This window comes from Eptesicus fuscus, chromosome 14 (genome assembly GCF_027574615.1).
Source record: "Eptesicus fuscus isolate TK198812 chromosome 14, DD_ASM_mEF_20220401, whole genome shotgun sequence".
In the NCBI taxonomy this organism is placed as follows: domain Eukaryota; kingdom Metazoa; phylum Chordata; class Mammalia; order Chiroptera; family Vespertilionidae; genus Eptesicus; species Eptesicus fuscus.
Genome location: NC_072486.1, coordinates 13,186,210 through 13,206,594, shown reverse-complemented (window position 1 = coordinate 13,206,594; position 20,385 = coordinate 13,186,210). Strand labels below are relative to the sequence as shown.

At 39.1% G+C, this 20,385-nt stretch overlaps 1 protein-coding gene and 1 pseudogene across 4 annotated transcripts in view; one reads left to right on the top strand and one right to left on the bottom strand.

The window, feature by feature from the left end:
* IGF2BP3 (insulin like growth factor 2 mRNA binding protein 3) overlaps positions 1-20,385 on the bottom strand; it is a 96,804-nt gene that overhangs the window by 57,469 nt on the left and 18,950 nt on the right. For all 4 annotated transcript variants that reach the window (XM_054726412.1, XM_054726414.1, XM_054726413.1 and 1 more), the window contains exon 3: positions 4,215-4,263. In XM_054726412.1, the coding sequence (XP_054582387.1) occupies positions 4,215-4,263 (49 nt within the window). The remainder of the gene's footprint in view (positions 1-4,214; positions 4,264-20,385) is intronic.
* On the top strand, positions 19,895-20,349 carry LOC129151446 (dynein light chain 1, cytoplasmic-like; annotated as a pseudogene).

Below are 20,385 nucleotides of genomic sequence, written 5' to 3'. Positions count from 1 at the left end.
AAACTTCGCCAAAAAACTGGGCATAACTCGGGTAGTGTGTCACTTTGAGGAAAAAAACATTATTTTGCGATATTTATAGTTTAAATAACATAAATGTATAATTGTTATATAGAATTGTATTTAATAAACCTCAGCGGCCGCGTGTCATCAGAAATGGCTACGCGTGTCAGTGCTGACACGCGTGTCATAGGTTTGCCATCACTGTCCTAGAAAGTCAACTTCTCCAAACTGGTTACTAGGAGTGGGGCTCAAAACTAACAGGCCAACCCCTAAATAAAGTGTTCTGTTAAGGCAATCCTTTGTCCCTACAAAAGAAGAGCCTTTTAAGATTTCCTGTAAGATCTAGTTACTTCCAAAAACTGCTTCAAGCTCACATAAAAGCACCAAGAAAGACCTTTAAAAGAAATAATTAAGGTAACTCTGCTCTGAGAAAAACAAAAAAACTAAAACCACTATTTTATGCTGCAATTTCCAACTTGTAACATTGGTGTTTTATTTTTAGTATACTAGTTACTCGCCTTCCAGATCGAGAAGCAGAGACCACCCTAGCTGGGTTGGCTCAGTGGATAGAGCGCCGGCCCCTGGATTAAAGAGTCCCAGGTTCTATGCCAGCCAAGGGGATGTGCCTGGGTTACAGGTTCAATCTCTAGCCCTGGTCAGGATGGATGTGGGAGGCAACCAATCGATGTGTCTCTCTCACATCGATGTTTCTCTCTCAGTCTCTCCCCCTCTCTTCCACTCTCTCTAAAAATCAATGGGAAAATATCCTCGGGTGAGGATTAACAACAACAAAAGAACCAGAGACCAACCCACGAATGTCAGAAGCCTGGATGCAATCTGAGGATGCTTCAGTTCCGAAGAACCGACGCCCTCATGCCCCTCTCCTCCCCTGTGTTTAACCCAGAAGGCAGCTTCTGTTCCTCAGGCAGTCACACCAGACCACACACGTGGCCGAAACGGTCCGACACTGCAGAAACCTCAGGAGTCTCCTCCCAAGACACTCATCTTCCCAGCTCCCCTCTCCAGAGAAACTGGATCTCCAGTCCTCCAGGCAGAGCCAACACGCAGTCTCAATTTTCCACCAGGATTGTGAGTCTGAAGTTTGTACTCCTCGTAAGCATTGGTCAGACCACAGAGTCAAATCTTTGCCTCAGAAAATGTAGCGGCTCCAGCCTGAGCACATCCGGCCCTGCCAGCTTGCAGAGCCTCCCAATGCGGACAACCAGCTCCGAGGCTCGGACTGTTTCACACGCAGTCGCCTCTCCAGAAACACCCTTCGATCTGGATCGCCTGACCCCAAAATGAGGCCTGACTGGCCCTTCACTCTGACCCTTCACGTGCATAACTAATGGAGCTCACATTTCTTTCAGAGAGGCACCCCCTTCAACATCTGTGAGTACTTATTAGGAATTTGGATTATTTTGATGAGAGAGCAGTACTAAGACAGTAAGATTAGGGGAAAAACTCCCTTAAAGGAGTCCTTTCCAGCCTGGCCGACGTGGCTCAGTGGTTGAGCCATAAAACCTAAGAACCAGGAGGTCACCGGTCAGGGCATGGGTTGTGGGCTCGATCCCCAGTGTGGGGCATGCAGAAGGCAGCCAATCAATGATTCTCTCTTATCACTGATGTTTCTATCTCTCCCTTCTTCTCGGAAATCAATAAAAAATATAAAAAATAAAAATAAAAAAATATATATTTAAAAAATAATAATTTCTAAAAAAAAAAGTCAGATTGAAAGTGAATCCAGTCAAACCTCTATTTTTTAGAGGATTTCACCTGTGTCTATGTAGTTCCTATTGCATCAAATCAGGAGGCACATAATGTACAGTCTTTCTACTTTCAGTGATTCTAAGCGTAATCAGTGGATTCAAAGTCTATTCTCTCCAATATTAAGGAGTCTGGACCTATTAGTGCAAAATCACCACTGTCGAAAATAAGGCTTTGGCACAAAACAGCCAGCACACTCAGGGTGTACAGGTAAAAGTCATACGAAGTCACTCGTCTCAAAAAGGAAATAACAGATGACGTTCATTCGCATCTTCAAGGAAAGGAAACCTCACACCACCTTATCCTACAGTAATTTTTTTTTTTGTTAATCCTTACCAGGATATTTTTTTCCATAGACTTTTTTTTTTTTTTTTTTAAGAGAGAGAGTGGAAGGAAGGCGGAGGGGCAGGGAGGAGGGGGGGAGAGAGACAGAGAGAGGGAGGGAGGGAGGGAGGGAGGGAGGGAGGGAGGGAGGGAGGGAGGGAAAGAGAAACACATGGATTGGTTGCCTCCCAAACACCCCCACACACACGGGGGCTGGGATTGAACCTACAATCTAGATCCCTGCACATGCCTATGCTCTAACCACTGAGCTGTGCCAGCCAGGGCAACCCCTCAGTAAATTTTGTTGATCAATATTTCAAACAATCACTTAAAAATTTTTAAAGAGGTAAAAGTCAAGAGTTCCAAAGTCTAGTTCCAAACTTCTTACCATTCAGTATGTGTTCTTACTCAGTTACTTGTGTGCCCTTATTTGCCCACTGAAAATGGAAATGTCACCAACTTCACCATACCTTAAAGTAGCGGTCGCCAATCTTTCGGACCTCACAGACCACCAATGGTCCGCAGACTACCAGTTGGCGACCGCTGCCTTAAAGAACTACGGATGAAGGTAAAATGAAATATAAAAGTTAGATATGGCAGCCCTGGCCAGGTAGCTCAGCATCATCCCAATAGGCCAAGGTTGTGGGTTCCATCCCCAGTCAGGACACATACAAGAATCCACCAATGAATGCATAAATAAGTGGAACAACAAGTCAATGTTACTTCTCTCTCAAAATCAATAAATAAAAATGTTTTAAAACGTTAAATATGCCAAATAAAGATTTAGTCTCATGAATGAGGTTAAATTTTATCCAGAATAAAAATTCAATAAACTAAAAGCTTGAAAAACCACCAAAAGTACAATAAACTAAATGCTTGAGAAGCTACTGCAATCTACATTTGAAGAGATACTATGAAAGAATTAAACGAAATTGCCACTTGCCTGTATCTGATATACTACTATACTAATAATTCACTTGCTTAAAATTGGCTGCAACAATTTGACTATTTCACTGAAAGCTACAATACACAAGCAGAAAAATCATATTTAACATAGATCATGTTAAAACAAAGCAATCAAACCACAACACTTGATTTGGGGACCCATCCTCCAAGCTATTCAATTCCTTAAATAAGTGTTCATCTAAAACAGGAAAATGCATTGAGCTTAACCTTATTTATACTGTTTCCATCTACAAAAGTATACTCTTTATGCATGATATAACTTGAAAAACATTCAAGCATATACCAAAGAACTAACTCCTCCTACAAAGATTAAATTCAATAAATAATATTGTTCTGGGTATAAATGCTGTATAAAATATTCTGAGCATAAATGAGTTGTTACTAATCGGGACCTTGGAAAATCAGACTTCTGACCAACTCACCACCAAAGAAACCTTTTAACCATACTTTGCATTTTGATGAAGGTTCTGACTCATCAACTGTCATTTTAGAAGACAAACATGAAAATTACAAAGCTAGTTACTCTTGATTTTTATATTAAAAATACACAAGAGCTGAGCAGCTTTCCTTACACTGCCTCTCCAAGTTAGGTTTTCAGAACTTTCAGATTCCATCATCTGGAAGAGTCAACAGATATTTTCTTTTATCTCTTCAACCACTGGTGTTTCAAATTCTCACCATAACATCATTCTTATGCTTTGAAAATTGCTGACACAGATGAATCAATTGTGCTAAATATTTAGTTTGTGTTATGGCCAGTCACTACAGTGCCACCATCTGAGCAAAAGAAAGCAGAGTAACATTTTAAAGTAAAGCCTCAGTAACAGGTATTTTTCTTTTAAAACAAATTTGCCAAGAAGGGAACTTCATATTTAAGTACAATTGGCAAACTCCTGAGAAAGACCTCAAATAAAAAGATTCCGTTGGGATGAGACTGAATGAAGGGGATGACCCAAGAAGCTATTTCAATTTTTTTATAAATATCTCGAAGAGCAATTTTTAAAAGATACAGAGAAAAGCCCACAGAGCACGACACAAACCATAGGAGAGAAACTGTGTGTTCTAGCACAGGAGTTGGGGGAAGGAAAAAAACCTTTGGAAAAACTAACAACAGGCTTAGATACTGAAATCTTAATTTTAAATATAGAAATTCTTACCTCCCACTGTAAGTGAGGCGGGATATTTCGTATCTGAAGTTTCCGAATCCTGCAGAAGAATTAAAATGTTAAAAAAAAAAAAGAAGAACACATATAAAAGCAAAAGACATTAATAGCCAACATGGGTGTTTGAAAACGACTTAAATTGTTAATTTTTTATTAACTAAAAACCCATATATAGTAAGGAAATGCAGCCCAAGGAGGAAAAAGGAGACACAGCTGGTCACAGGGAACACACGGACACCGTTGGGAGATCTGGCACATTAGGTTGTTAGGGCTCATTTTTAAAGCCTCTAAAACTGGCAGAGACAATGTTTGAAACACATTTCAACTGACGACTATATTCTAAGTTTAAACCCTTCAGCCTCAAATTAAGCACTGCAGGACACAAAGCTTTAGAGCAGAATGTTCTTAATCTGAGATTGCAGCCAAGGGGTGCAATTAAAAGACAGAATTCGGGGAACGTGGATGGGCGGTGGGGAGGGCAATATATTTATTATCTTCACTATTCCCTGAAATTTAGCACCTCTTTTCAATCATAAATGATAGCATTCAACTACAGTAGAAGTACACTGCTTGTAATTTGACATCAACATAAATCCATTCTTTTCATATTATAATAAATTGTTGCAGATCTTTAAATATCATCTACACTCATTACTGTGAAATTTAGATGTGTTGCTAGAACTTGTTCCTTATGTTAAGGAGCACATGTTACTATGAGTTTTAGCATTTTGCTAACTGCATTTCAAAGTAATCGATTTCCTCATAATCCTATGTATTTTATTTTATGCATTTAAAAACATCCTAAGAGGTCCATACATTTCAGGCTACCTAAGGAGTCCACAGTAGAAAAACATTAAAAAAAAAAACACCTTAGTTCAATGCCCACATATGTAAAATGCATATATAGTAAACTCTGTATAGTAATATTACACACACCTACATTCTTTTTTCAACACTGTCAGAGAGAGGAAGAGGAGGAGGGGATGGACAATAATCATATGAGATTTTAGCATAGATGCCACACACCAATCACCCCTGTAGAAGGCAAAGAAATTTATGGTTAACTAGCTATTTTTATAAAAAACCCGGCTGGCGTGGCTCAGTGGCTGAGCATGGACCTATGAACCAGGAGGTTCAGGGCACATCCCTCGGTTGCGGGCTTGATGGGGGTGGGAATAGGGGGTCATGCAAGAGGCAGCCAATCAATGATTCTCTCTCATCTGTCTCTCTCCCTTCCTCTCTGAAGTCAATAAAAATATATGTTTTAAAACAATAGACTAGCAGTTAGGCTTGACATCTCAAGTGAAATAAATCACTTGACTTCTAGAATTAGAAACATGTTAGTTTCCCTTTCCAGGTCAAATAATCCACTTATTTTGAAGTACCACAGTAAAACACCAGCTTAGACAAGATTCATAGCCTAGTCTCTTGTTCCTTCTACTTCCCCCAAAGCATGAGAACAAATACTGCCAGAGGTGCCGCCTACCCCTTAGGAAAGGCTAAAGAATATGTATATTCTGTTTGTAATCAGAAAGTGGAAAGACGCATTCTTACATTATTTTTGAGACAATAAAACAAAGTGCAGTCACCAGGAGCAATATACCAAAGAGATAGTGAGAGTGTCAATTTAAGGGGGGGAAATATTTTAAACACCACCCAGTCTCAATTTACATATGAAATGCTAGTGTGAGATTTGTCTTTTTTTTTTTTTTTTTAACTCCTGCTAATCGTAGTAAAAGCTGCAGGATGTGTACTATAGCTCTGTTTTTGTATAAGGTTTTATATTTTCCACAAAAGCCTTAATACACAGATTTCAAAACTGCTATATATTGCTTTAGTTAGCAGAAAAGTTACTGACATTGTATAAATATTTACCCTGGGTAACCAAGGAAGTAAGAATTACTACAGATATGCAAATACTAATCTGTTTAATCAAACATCTGACCCAGTAATAATTAGCAGCACAATCTTGAGAAACTAAGCCTTTATTACCATTGGACTCATTCTTCTGGTATATACTACCAATTTTTTTCCCCAAAAGTACCCATGTAAATGTACATACAGAGTTCTGGTCAATTAGCAGGTAATTATTCATATTATAAAAACAAATATCCACTTCACAGGACTCCCAATAAATCTTTAAATAGAATACTATCTTGTGTATATCATTAACCATGTTTCCCAATGTATTCTTCAAAATGTACATCCAGCATAGACCCATGCACCCGGAGATCACCAGTTCGATTCCCAATCAGGGCATGTACCCGGGTTTCAGGCTTGATTCCCAGGGTGGGGCATGCAGGAGGCAACCTATCAATGATTCTCTCTCAGCATTGATGTTTCTATTCCTCTCTCACTCTGCCTTCCTCTCTGAAATCAACACAAATATATTTTTTAAAAACACATTACCATCTGCTTCCCTTATGAGCTTTTAGAGTTGTTATATCTTGGTTTGATTCCAAATACTTAAGAGTTGGTAGAACTGATATTGGCATTTGTTTTACTCTATGGTTATCAAATCACTGAAGTTCAATTTAACTATCAGCAAAATAAGTTGGTGTTTCACCTCCTCCTGAAACACACCAAAGTAGTAGAAATAGGACACACACTCCATAAGAGCAGGGTCTCAGGCTGTATTCAGAGCCTAGAGCAGAGCTTGGCACCTGGGAGGCACTCACTTAATAATTATATTACATTGTGTTATAATATACAGAAGGAAAAGAAAAACAAGACTCACAGAGCCGCCATCCAGAAACAACTAACATTTCCAATGATTTTCTTAAAAATTATAAGGGAAGTGCCCTAGCCAGTGTGATTTGGTTGAGCGACGTCAGGGCACTGAGGGCTTGCCAGTTTGATTCCAGGTCAGGCCCCATGCCCAACCCTGGGTCAAGGTGCGTGCGGGAGGGAGGCAACAGATCTATGTTTCTCTCTAACAATCGTGTGTGTTTCTCTCTCTCTCTCTCTCTCTCTCTCTCTCTCTCTCTCTCTCTCTCTCTCTCCCCCCCCCCCCCGCCTCTTGTTCTAAAATCAATTTTAAAAAATTAAAAATTACAAGGGGAGTGAGAACTGTCACACTTAAGTTTGAGAGCAAAAATCACTTTAAAAAGTATTTAATTACTGTGTTATTTTTAAAAAGAACCCCAACACAATCTTTTTATAAGTTAACCATAGAGAATTTAAGAGTTTTCCCCTGGAGAGAAAAAGGAGGTAAAGTTTGTTTAACATTGTACTTGAAATATTAGTTACCATGAAAATTCAATACTAGTTATTTATTAAAAGCAATTTAAATTACAGGATAACGAGCGAACAGAAAAGCTCACAGACTCCAAAGGGCATCTTCAAGACCTTTATTAATCAGTGAACTTTAGAGCAATTTTCACATTGACGCCACACTAGATAAGCTAATAAAATCGACCACCACATGCCCATACCAGCTTCAATGATCAAGTATGACCACCCGGTCTTCCTTAGTATGCTTACACCTTACCAACAAGTCCCACGGTCATGCTGAAGTACACCAGTAAATAGGTATAAAAAATAAGGACCTTGCCCCAACTGGTTTGGCTCAGTGGATAGAGTGTCTTCGGACTAAAAGGTCCCAGGTTAGATTCCGATCAAGGGCATGTACCTTGGTTGCGGGCACATCCCCAGTGGGGGGTGTGCAGGAGGCAGCTTATCAATGTTTCTCACTCATCAATGTTTCTAACTCTCTCTCCCCCTCCCTTCCTCTCTGTAAAAAATCAATAAAATATATTTTAAAAAAATAAGGACCTTTTGGGTTTAAACTTTACTATACCACCATTGTTGCTCCTCAAAAGTAACAAAAATTCCTTGATATCAGATATCCATTCTGTTTATTTCCAATTGCCTATAACTATCTTTTTACAAATGGTTTGTTCATGTTGCGATCCCGCCAAGAGGCACACGTGTAGAGCTGATATCTCTTTAGGTCTATTTGATACAAGAGTTTCCTTCACTACTCCCATGCCATTTATTTGGTGGTCCAGGTCATAAATCCTGTACAATTATTCCTTCTGGATTTTATCCACTGCATCCTCTATCATAATTGTTTACTATGTTGAATTTGATGCACAGTGACGTATAATTTTTTTATACCACAACACATAAAACACCTATGAACCCACCTCACCAAATAGAGTAAGACAGCTAAAGTTACCCATGCTACTGCCTCCCAGAATGTAACCATCACCCCCAACTTGTTCTCATGCCTTTTATTTCTAAGTATTAGTATCTCTTAAAACAACACTAAGTAGACAAAATACTAATATCAGTCCTTAAAGATGACCAAAACTTCACACTAAAAATTTAGTCAAACAGCCACAATTTTTAAAAAATTTGTTTTTACAATTGTTTCTTCAATCAGTATCCAAGGAAGATCCACACATTGTACTTGGTTGATTATGACACTAGTCTCAATCTATACATTTCCCTTTTTTTCTTGCCACTTACTTGGAGGTAAAAAAAAAATCCCAAATCTATCATTTGTCCTGTCTGAATTTTGCTAATTAAACCCCCATGGTGGTGTTTAGTATGTTCCTCTGTGCCCCACACAAATGGTAATTAGATCTGAAGACTCAATTTGTTTTTTGCTGCTCTTGTTTGGTTAACTGAGTCAATAATACGTCACAGGGGGTGTGTCCTGCTCCATGAGGAGATCATGGGGAGATCCATTTATCTCTGGTTGCCTTCCTAAAATGTTGCAATCCCTTATGATCACTGCCTAAACACATTATTCCATTCAAAGCTGAAAAGTGGTGTCTTCTGTGTTTAGGCTGAAGTTCTTCCATTAAGAACAACCTCCCTTATCAACTATTTGGATACCCGGAAGCACAGGAGGTACAGTGAAGGCAGGATAAGTACTGGATTCCTCCACCTCTGCAGCAGTTTTGTGCCCCGTCTCCCACTCACCTCTGATTTCTCCCGCACACACTGAAGCTGTCTGCCTACCTCCCTCCCCCTAAGCAGGGCTTCTCCAAAGTGTCAGAAGAGTTCGTGAGCAGCCAGCCCAGAAGCACAGGAGAGTTGAAGCCCTTAAAACCACCTGCAATTTATAGGCTAGGCCGCGGGGGGGGGGGGGGGGGGGGGGGCGCCAATAGATAAATGCCCCAAGCTACCAGCAGGGAGGCATTCTGCACATTTCTCTAAGGCCCCACCCATGTCCTTATGGCCAGTCAAGTACCCTTCGTTGGCTTTTCCTCATTCCCCTCTTCTCTCTCCCCATTCCTCACTTTTGCTCTCTGAAATGATCTCCAAAACAAATCAGCTTCATGAAGTCCTCACCTCAATCTCGTCTTTCAAGAGCTCAGACACCATTATGTCAAAATTTTCAGTTGGTGCTCTGGCATCGTGCAAAGCTGACCAAATGTTTATTTTCTTCAGGATCATTATAAATTCATGGACTCATAGAGATTTTGTATGTATCAATCCATTGCATTCATTCTTTCTGATGCTCAAACTGCCCTGTCTTTGTCAGTGGAAGCCTCTTCATGTTGGTTCCTGCATCTTTGGGCATGACTCTAGTAAGCTCTGGGAGCTCTCTTGCTGTCTGTTCAGAGATGATAAATCCAGGTTCAACTTGTACACTTCTTGCCCACATACGCAATCAGCCTTGGTCTCCCCTCTCCCTTTTTTTAAATTGATTTCAGAGAGAGGAAGGGAGAGGGAGAGAGGGATAGAAACATCCATGATGAGAGAGAATCATTGATCGGCTGCCTCCTGAACACCCCCCTACTGGGGATTGAGCCCACAACCGGGCATATGCCCTGACAGGGAATCAAACCGTGACCTCCTAATTCATGGGTCGATGCTCAACCACAGAGCCACACAGGCCAGGCGCAATGGTCCCTTTTAAGTCAGAAATAATGCATAGAGACACAATCTGGTCACTAAGGTGCTCACTGTTATCGAGTTGGTCACTGCTCCTAGATCAGAGCTAGAAAATATACATTATGTTTGAAAGAGAAATAAACCATGTGTTCATAAGGATTATTTCCAATTCACATTTTAGATTCCTAGTTTTTTGCCAAATGTCTTCGGTAATTGCATCTTTTCTTCCACTGTAAAGTTTGACAACAGTTTAAACAAGAATATAAACCAGAAGTGCTTTATGTATCCCCCGCAAAAAAATGTGTCCTGTTGCAGCCCTAACCCCTATGATGGTACTAGGAGGCAGGGCCTTTGGGAAATAGGTAGGCTTAGTTGAGGTCATGAGGGTAGAGCCCCCATAATGGGATTACTGTCTTTTTAAGAAGACAAACCAGGCTCTCTTCACTGGCACCCGAAAAAGCCACGTGTGTCTACAGCCCAGAATGCATCTGTCCACAAGTCTCACCAAGCACCCAACCAATCTGTCTGCACACTGATCTTGGACATTCCAGAATCCAGAACTATGAGAAATAAATGCCTACTGCTTAAGCCACCCAGTCCGTGGTTTTTGTTATAGCAGCCCAAACTGCCCAAGATAATGTCTATTATCTCATTTAACCCTTGCAGTCACCATTTTATGGACAGGAATCAAAAGAGAAGTTTAGGTTGTCCAAGTACACACTGCTAATGTGTGGCAGGGTCAGAATCCATACCTGGGCATTCGGGCTCCAGAGTCTGTCCTCTTCACTTCACTCACTATATTCAATCTTACTGATCCCACTTGTAATCCAACCAAGAATGTAATCTTGTCAAATAACTCCAGAAAAATAACAGGTTGCATGTTAAACCCGAAAGGTCAAGGGCATGCTAATCCTAAAACAACATTTTCACATTACCCCACAGCTTAACTCAATCAATAGTTTATATACCAAGATTCAATATTGACAATAAATGGACAAGGTTGCATATTAATACCAAGAAGGAAGGCAACTATACTGAAAACTAAGCTAACTCAAGTATTTGGTGACCAGTGAGGTCTATTTAACAGGAAAAGTTCCCTGAAGGTAAAATTATTTCTATCTTATTCACCGCTGTATATTCAGGTGCTGAGATTGCCTGGCTCATAGCGCCTAAGCAATAACTCAACACTGTTACACAAGGAATAAAGGAAGAAAAGTCTCCTTAAACGTTACAGTTCTAAGTAAGCATCCCCCAGCTCCCAGATCCCAGGTCTCCATGGAAACAACATCCATGTTTTATTTAGTCCCCTTAACTAAAACAGAAGTGTATTTATCTTTCAAAGCTGTGCACCTTTTCATCATCTATCTAGAACAGTCTGACAACCGTAACTGTACGGATAGAAACTGGACTGAAGCCAGGGATATGGGTTGGCAGAGTCCAAGAACCAAATGTTCTTCTCTGTGCGCTCCTATTACCAATGTTTGCAAGTGCACACTGCCATCTCTCTTCCTCTTAGGAGACGAATGTCCCTTCAAGGGAAGATTACAGTTAAGGTTCTTTCTTACACTTAGAATACGTGCAAGGTTAACATGACAGAACATTGCTCAAAAAATAATAGTTGAAATCAATTGGGCACAAACTGATTCCTGATTCATGAATAATCAAAGATTTCTGTAGTCTCCAGAGTGAGATTTAATCTGAAAATGTGCCTTTAACCCAAAAAGTTACTCCCAGTATTTCAACCAACCACAGAAACACACGGAGTTGAACATCACGGAAGAGTTCTTTTTAAATAAGAGGCTCACTGCCTGTGTGACTCAAAGTGTAGCTCCTTCAAAAGTGTACCATTCACACAATAGTCATTTACACATATCTTCCTTGAAACTCAGGTGGTCACAAGGGAATAAAGTACTCAGATACAAAACCTCTAATTTGTTTGAGTCACAATGAAAATGAATCATTCCCAAATTTTTCCATAGTTAAGCTAATTTTATATATACCATTACATTTTTTCCCAGCAAGACTCAATCATATTTTTAACAAGTGATTTTTAAAGCTTAGTATCTTAAAACTTCTTTGTTCAATGGAGTAGCCACTAGCCACATGAGGCTTCTGAGCACGGTACTTGAAATGTGGCTAATCCAGTCAAATGGAATTGTTCCATGACTGTAAAGTACATAACAGATTTTGAAAACTTAGTACCAAAAACAGAATATAAAATTTCACTAGTTTTGAATACTGATCACATGTGAAGAGATTAATATTTAAGACATATTGGGTTGTACACAATATGAAAGCTCATGTCACCTGTTACTTTTGACATCTTACTGTGGCTACTAGAAAAGTTAAAATTTTACATGTATATAAAATTTCACATTTTTCAAATTGAAAGAACTGATCTAAACTTAGTATACTTGATACTCAAGGGTAAAACTAATAGATAAAATTTTATTTGTTTGTCAAGGACATTTCAGGAATAATTAAGAAACAAAATTTTACCATCACTAAGTGACTGTACCTGTGAGAAGAGATATTTTAAGATGATGAAACTTTTAAAAGTGCTGTACTTTGAATATAGGGGATCTCTTCATTAACACTTTTCATTTCACATTACTGCCAATTTTGTGGTGCTTTTCCAAGGCAAATTCTTGAATTTGTCCTTGATCAAGTTGTATCACATTCTCATCAACTTCATTAACTACAATAATCCCAACCCCCTGAGAGTATGAAGAAGGAAGGGAGTTTAGATGACTTCTTGTTTCCAAGAAGTAGAGTTAGACAGCCAACATGGCTTCTAATTCCAATTTTAATACGTTTTGTAGAATCAAGCAAATAAAATAAGCCAACAGTTATTACTGCTCACAAGAGAATCATTATGAAAATTGTTTCATGTCATAGAATTCTTATACAGCAAACACACACACACACACACACACACACACAAATAACGAAGGAAGACAAATTTGATCCAAATATCTGACATTCCTCTCATCCTAAACAACCCAACCTTGCTTTTCTTCTAAGATATTGCCATAGTAGACCTTGCAGAGAAGCCTACTCCCAGCAGAATGCTTAATATAAATGCAATGCTCCCTTCCAGTCTCACAGCAGCAAATTCTTTCTGCTTAAGAAGCTCTTTTACCTTCTAGTGAGGTAAGAAAAGAAAAGCCAAGTATGTTTATCCTGCTTAAGGAAGAATAGGTTAGAAACTGTTTCACTTAAATGTAACAACATGCTTCCTCATCTATACCAACTTTCCCCCAAACTTGAACTTTCACATTGATAAACTATTTGAATCTGTTATTCTTTAAACAAATAAAACCTTTCTCAGACATTAAAATTTTCCTATGTCTTGCCTATGATATATTTGCCAATCTAAAAAAATTAAACTTGAAAATGACCAAATCTCTAACCTAGCTATCAGAGATGTAGAACATGCCAAAAGACACATCAGCAAAATGCAGATCTGAGAAACTCTCAACACAAACATCTAAGTTTTTTGTTTTGTTTTGTAATATATTTTTATTGATCTCAGAGAGGAAGGGAGAGGGAGAGATAGAAACATCAATGATGAGAGAGAACCATCGATCGGCTGCTTCCTGCACGCCTCCCCATTGGGGGCCAAACCTGCAACCCGGGCATGTGCCTTGACTGGAATCAAACCGTGGCCTCCTGGTTCATAGGTAGACGCTCAACCACTGAGCCACGCCAGCTGGGTCAAAGTTGTTTAAAGTAAATTTCAAAGAAAAAGGATGGAAAACCTGACATTAAAACACACACACACACACACAAAACACCCTAAGACCTATCAACCAATCATAATGTATGAAACCTGTTTAAATCCTAATTAAAATAAACTGGGGGTGAAGTGGAGACTCAATTAAACAACTGGGAAAAACTGGAATATTTTATATCAATCAATTAGTGCCAATGTTTTCTTTATGTAATAATAGTATTATCTATGCTTTTTAAAAGTTCTTATCTTTTAGAGATGCATTCTAAAGAATTAGAAGTGTAATAGGCTTGCTGTCTTGAATTTGCTTCAAAAATTCATCCGGAGAGGTATGACATTGGGGCACAGAGATCCAATAAGGCTGGTCATCAATGGTGACTTTTTAAAAATTATTGATTTTAGAGAGAGAGGAAGGAGAGGGAGGGAGGGAAACATCAATATGAGAGAGATTTATCAATCAGCTGCCTCCCATATATGCCCCGACTGGGGATTGAACCCGAAACCTGGATATGTGCCCTGACCAAATTCAAATTCTAACCCAGCCGGTGTGGCTCAGTGGTTGAGTGCCGACCTATGAACCAGGAAGTCCCAGTTAGATTTCCAGTCAGGGCACATGCCTGCAGTGTGAGCTCAACCCCCAGTGTGGGGTGTGCAGGAGTCAGCCAATCAATGATTCTCTCTCATCACTGATGTTTCTATCCCTCTCTCCTTCTCCCTTCCTCTCTGAAATCAATAAAAACATTTTTTTTTTTTTTAAATCTAATGTGACCCTTCGGTATATGGGACAACACTCCAACCAACTGAGCCACACTGGCCAGGGCCAGGTGTTGATTCTTGAAACCAGGTGAGGGTTATAGGAGAATTTATTAATGTCTCTCCTACAGTACTTTTCAAATTTCCTCATTTTTTTCCTGCTCTCTAAAATCTGTAAGTCACCATCTTTACAAATAATAAATTCCATCAAAATCAAAGTCTGGGCTTATTAGTACTCTGTTCCATGAGGAAGGGAGTTTTAGAAGAGAATTATGATTTACGTTTACAGTGGAAGCCCTGAAACCAGTTCCCGAGGATCCTCAGGGATGACTGTGCATTTAAACTCATCCTGCTGCTGTAACTACAGTGTAACTTCAAATACAGGGTATCCACAAAAGTTTTATTTTATAGCAATGTGTATTAATGAAACATCTGTGCTGTTTATTTAGAAGGAATCATTTGTGAGAGTGGGACAACAATTTTACACAATTCCAATTTATGTCAATTCTGATACAAATAAGAGATGCTGCAGATGAAAAGTTGCATCCTCCAACTACAAAGACTGAAGGCAGCAACATGCAGGAGAAAATTAGTCATTTCCAGGTTATTTCTTCTTCCATGGCTACAATTTGACAATACATTTTTAAATGTTTGTCTCTCCCTTCCTCTCTGAAATCAATAAAAATATATATTTTAAAAATCAATGGAAAAATGACCTCGGGTGAGGATTAACAGTAAAATAAAATAACAGATATCATTTATTCAGGGACTCTTAATGGATAAAAGACTATGCCAGCATTTGAAATACATTTTCACTCTACCTTACATCAACTGAACTAAGCAGGTATTATACTCTCACTTCACCGATTAAGAAAACAATATCAAGAGATTATTTTAATCAAGGTCAAGAAACAGGTAAATGAAAAACCAAATTCAAATTCTAACTCCAATTTCCATGCTATTTCTACCATAATTGTAGGTGTCTACTATTTGGCTTCTATGAAACAATAACAAAAAACCAACAACAATACAGATCTCCAAGAAAACTGTCCAATATAATAATCTACACTAATAAAAGAGTAAGATGCAAATTGACCATACCTTCGTGACACCCACCAGCCAATCAGGAGTATGCAAATTAACCCAACAAAGATGGCAGGTTAATTTGCATATGCAGGTGCCGAGTGGCCAGGGGCAGGGCGGGATGCTTGCATCATCGCCATGGCCATGATGCAGCCCTTCCGCAATGTCCCAGCCGCTCTGGGCCTCTGGGCAGCGTGGGAAGGCAGAAAAGTGGCTCCAGCTGAAGCAAAGGCGGTGCTGGCAGCCAGGGAGAAGGAAGGCCCATTCTTGCACAAATCTTCGTGCATCGGGCCTCTAGTCATAACTGTATAAACCCCACTCTAGAAAAACAGCATTGAATGTTATCTAATTTATATCCACTTGCTATAGAAGAGGCCCAAGGAGTCATCACATCAACATAGAGCAGACCATTTCGAGGTAACAAAACCTCCCGCCTCACCAAGCAGCTAACATGACACATGAATAAGACAAATAGTTGTGCAAACTGGCAATAAAAGATGCAATGCATAAGATATTTCAAGTTCTCCTCTACGGGGAAATCCTTTTAAGGGTCTTAAATACTTCTAGTTATTAGATGTGCAATTTAAAAAGTGACATGTTAGCCTAACCGGTTTGGCTCAGAGGACAGAGCAACAGTCTTCGGATTAAAGGGTCCCAGGTTCAATTCCTGTCAAGGGCATGTACCTTGGTTGCAGGCACATCCCCAGTAGGAGGTGTACAGGAGGCAGCTGATTGATGTTTCTCTCTCATCGATGTTTCTAATTCTTTATCCCTCTCCCTTCCTCTCTGTAAAAAATCAATAAAATATATATATTTTTAAAAGTGACATGTTAAACCTGTGCCTATTATGGCAATCTAGAAGGTAATATTATGCTTATAATCACTGATTATATGCAAAAACATGTTACCTGTGACTAACATGGTAATATGACCTGGGCGAACTCTTGGTCTTCCTGAGGTGCTGATGTAACGGTCAAAAGTTTAACGTGAGCCAAAAGGAGTGGGCACCGAGCACCACGTTACCTCTGCACAGTGCTCGCCCTCCAGTGTACCCAGCACATCTTCCTGCCCTCGGGCTTTCTCTGGAACACAGACACCGACAGTTTTAAAGGGTCCTCCCCGCCCCTTAAGTACTCTAACCCTTTGGAAAGCTTTGCTATTAGGAAAGCCATCACAAACTAAACCTGTCATTAACAATCTGTACAGGGCATTAAATTTTAGAGGGCTGGGCTTTAGACTTTAGCACCTTGTAAAAATGTTGAAATAAAAGCTTATGCATTACAAAACACTTAAGAACGTGTTAAACGCGGACCAAGCACTTTAATTGCCTAAAGACTGACTTGTAGAAACAAGTGCAAAACGTAAGCTATCAGGAAAGACTGTCCACCAGGGGGCAACACACCAGGACTCCAATACACCCCTAGCCATCAGCCATACCTTCATCAGGTTTTTTGGTTTATTTTTAGTTTATAAAAAAAAAGTCAAAGTTTTAACTTTTTTTCTAAGAGATCCTACAGCATTAATATACACTTGCAGTTAGCACACTCTATTGATGATTAAAACTAGAATACATCTTATTAAGAGTAGGATATCAGTGACAAATGTTTGGGATTCCAAATCCCTTCCGGATAGATTTGGCTATTAGTACTTAATTACTTACCCCTATGTTTAGAACTTTAGGTATTTTTTAACTTGGGAAGGCTTTAAATATATAAAGTGGGTAACTCAAAAACTAGTTTCAGAATTCCATCTTCACTGTGATACAAGCAGAAAAAATACTGTACATGTAAGAGTCTATCTTTTTGAAAGTCATGACAGTTATGAAACCAAACAAATAGTATCAAAACAACCAACCACACACATCTTAATATTCTGCAGATAAAGAGAAGCTTTCATAATCCTAACAGCTCCCATTTCTTCCAGTAACTGCAAGCTACCTGACAGTCCGAAAGACTCAGTGCAGCTATGCATTTAAAGTTACTGCCAATTATGACAATGGCTAAAAATATGTTAATGCACACATCATTCACATAAATGTGCTTTCTTACTTGAATAAAATGACTGTAAAATGTTCATTTTTCTCTTTCAAAATTGTAAGGTAATGCTTTTGTCTCCCTAGCACCTGAGCAAACTAGTTGTCATTAGATAATTAGCAGGGTTTCAATAGATGAGTTGAAGAAAATAAAATGGCAATAAAGCTATAAGTCACACTACAAATATCAATAGTTTTTTAAAATACAATCTCTTGAAGCACACTTATTATCACTTGGCTATAAGCTAATATTATGTTGAGATTTTTTGTTTTGTTCAAAGTTACTAATAAAGAGCTGTATTTTCAAAAATCTTAATTCTTAGCATTTTTGTGTTTTTTTTCTTATTGGAATAACAATTAATACTACACATACTCAGACTCTACTGAGACCAACCTCCTGATTTTTAAAAGTTTCAGTGTTTCAAATTTAATCAATAAGTTTAAGTATTTGTTTTTACGTACTTTGCTGTTATTTTATTAAAATATTCATCCAGTTCTTTGATAAATTTAAAAAGTTAGGGTAGCAGTAATTAAACCAAATTAAAAATTACAATAAAACTAGGGAACTAGAATTTTATGTTTGACCAAGCCATTTGGAGGCAGTTTAGTGAAATTTTAACATCTTAAACTGATTACACTATCATAAAATTTAAAAGCTATTCTGAAAAAGGTGAATACTAATACACAAATCTATCATGACCAAACTACAATTTGTCAGATCTACATATTTAGACAGTATAAACAGTGATATTTTTAATAAATTTAAGCTTATTTAAAGTTCAAGACATACAACAAATCTTAGATGTAATATGCAGTATTGATATGCTAGCTGTAATTACATTATGAGATGTTTAGCAACACTGAATTATATAGTTTATGTAAGACTTATAGTTTAAACAAGTCTATTAATTTAGAATCAGCCAGAATGATGTACACTAAATGTTTTAGACTGCCACCTGGAATTAAAACAGTATTTTGTTAAAAATTCATTAATGTACACTTCAATTTAAAATATTTATATTGTTAACAGTATAAAAACTAAAAATAAGCTTCTTTAAAATCTTGAACTATTTTCTTTAGGCTTACAAATCAAATTTCAGTGTTCCCCAGAATATTTTAAGATGATTTTTTCTGTAAAATTTTTAATTTTAAAAATAAGCAGCATTGCCGAAACCGGTTTGGCTCAGTGGATAGAGCGTCGGCCTGTGGACTCAAGGGTCCCGGGTTCGATTCCGGTCAAGGGCATGTACCTTGGTTGCGGGCACATCCCCAGTGGGGGGTGTGCAAGAGGCAGCTGATCGATGTTTCTAACTCTCTATCCCTCTCTCTTCCTCTCTGTAAAAAATCAATAAAATATATTTAAAAAAAAAAAAAATAAGCAGCATTATAGATTGCCATTTAATAAATAGTCACGGAGATATCAAGTACAGCATAGGGAATATATAAATATATATATACACACAATAGATAAATATGCTAATTAACCAGGATGCCATAACAGGTTGACCGGACAGGAGGAGGTTGTATGTGCAGCATCGGGGGCGGGGAGGCAGGGGTGTCCGCGCACCTGTGCTGGGGGAGGGCCTGATCAGCAGCAGCTGCAGCTGCTTCAAGGGCTGGAGAGGGAGGCAGGGCTGGACCGCACAATTTTGAATCGCGCACTGGGCTCCTAGTATATATATAAAAGGCTAATATGCAAAGTGTCCCCTCAGGAGTTCAACCAGGAGTTCAGTCGTTTGTTATGACATGCACTGACCACCAGGGGGCGGCGCAGAACGAAGGAAGACCTAGGCGGCAGCTGGAAGGCCCAGATCAGCCCTGATCGCCGGCCAGGCCTAGGGACCCTATCCATGCACGAATTTCGTGCACTGGGCCTCTAGTATAGTCAATAATATTGTAATAACTATGTATTATGTCAAATGGGTACTAGACTTATCAGGGTGATCACTTTGTAAGGTATGTAAATATCTAATCACTATATGGTACACTTGAAATTAAAACTTCGTATGTCAACTATAATTTAAAAATAATTTTCTTAAAACACAAAATATAAAATAAACAGCATTTTGAGAAACAAAAAAAGCAGTTTAAAAACACCATTAGAAAAGAGAGAGTAGATACGCCACGGCTTCGGTAGTGACGGCTTCTCTAGCCGGGTCTGAGCCTCGACAGCCCCTCCCCCAGGAGACTGCTGCAGTCGGCCAGGCCCTGCTCCATGTAACCATGTGCGACAGAAAGGCGGTGATCAAAAATGCCAATATGTCGGAGGAGATGCAACAGGACTCCGTGGAATGTGCTACTCAAGCGTTGGAGAAATATAACATAGGAAAGGATATATATTTTTATTGACTTCAGAGAGGAAGGAAAAAGAGAGATAGAAACATCAATGATGAGAATCATTGATCGGCTGCCTCCTGCACGCCTCCCCACTGGGGATCGAGCTCGCAACCCAGGCAAGTGCCCTTGACCGGAATCGAACCTGGGACCCTTCAGTCCGCAGGCCGACGCTCTATCCACCAAGCCAAACCGGCCAGGGCAGGAAAGGATATTGAGGCCCATATTAAGAAGGAGTCTGACAAGAAGTATAACCCCACTGGCACTGCATTGTGGGGGGGAACCAACACTTCATCTACTTCTACCTGGGCCAAGAGGCCATTCTGCTGTTCAAATCTGGTTAAAAGCATGGACTGTGCTATACACACCCAGTGATCCAT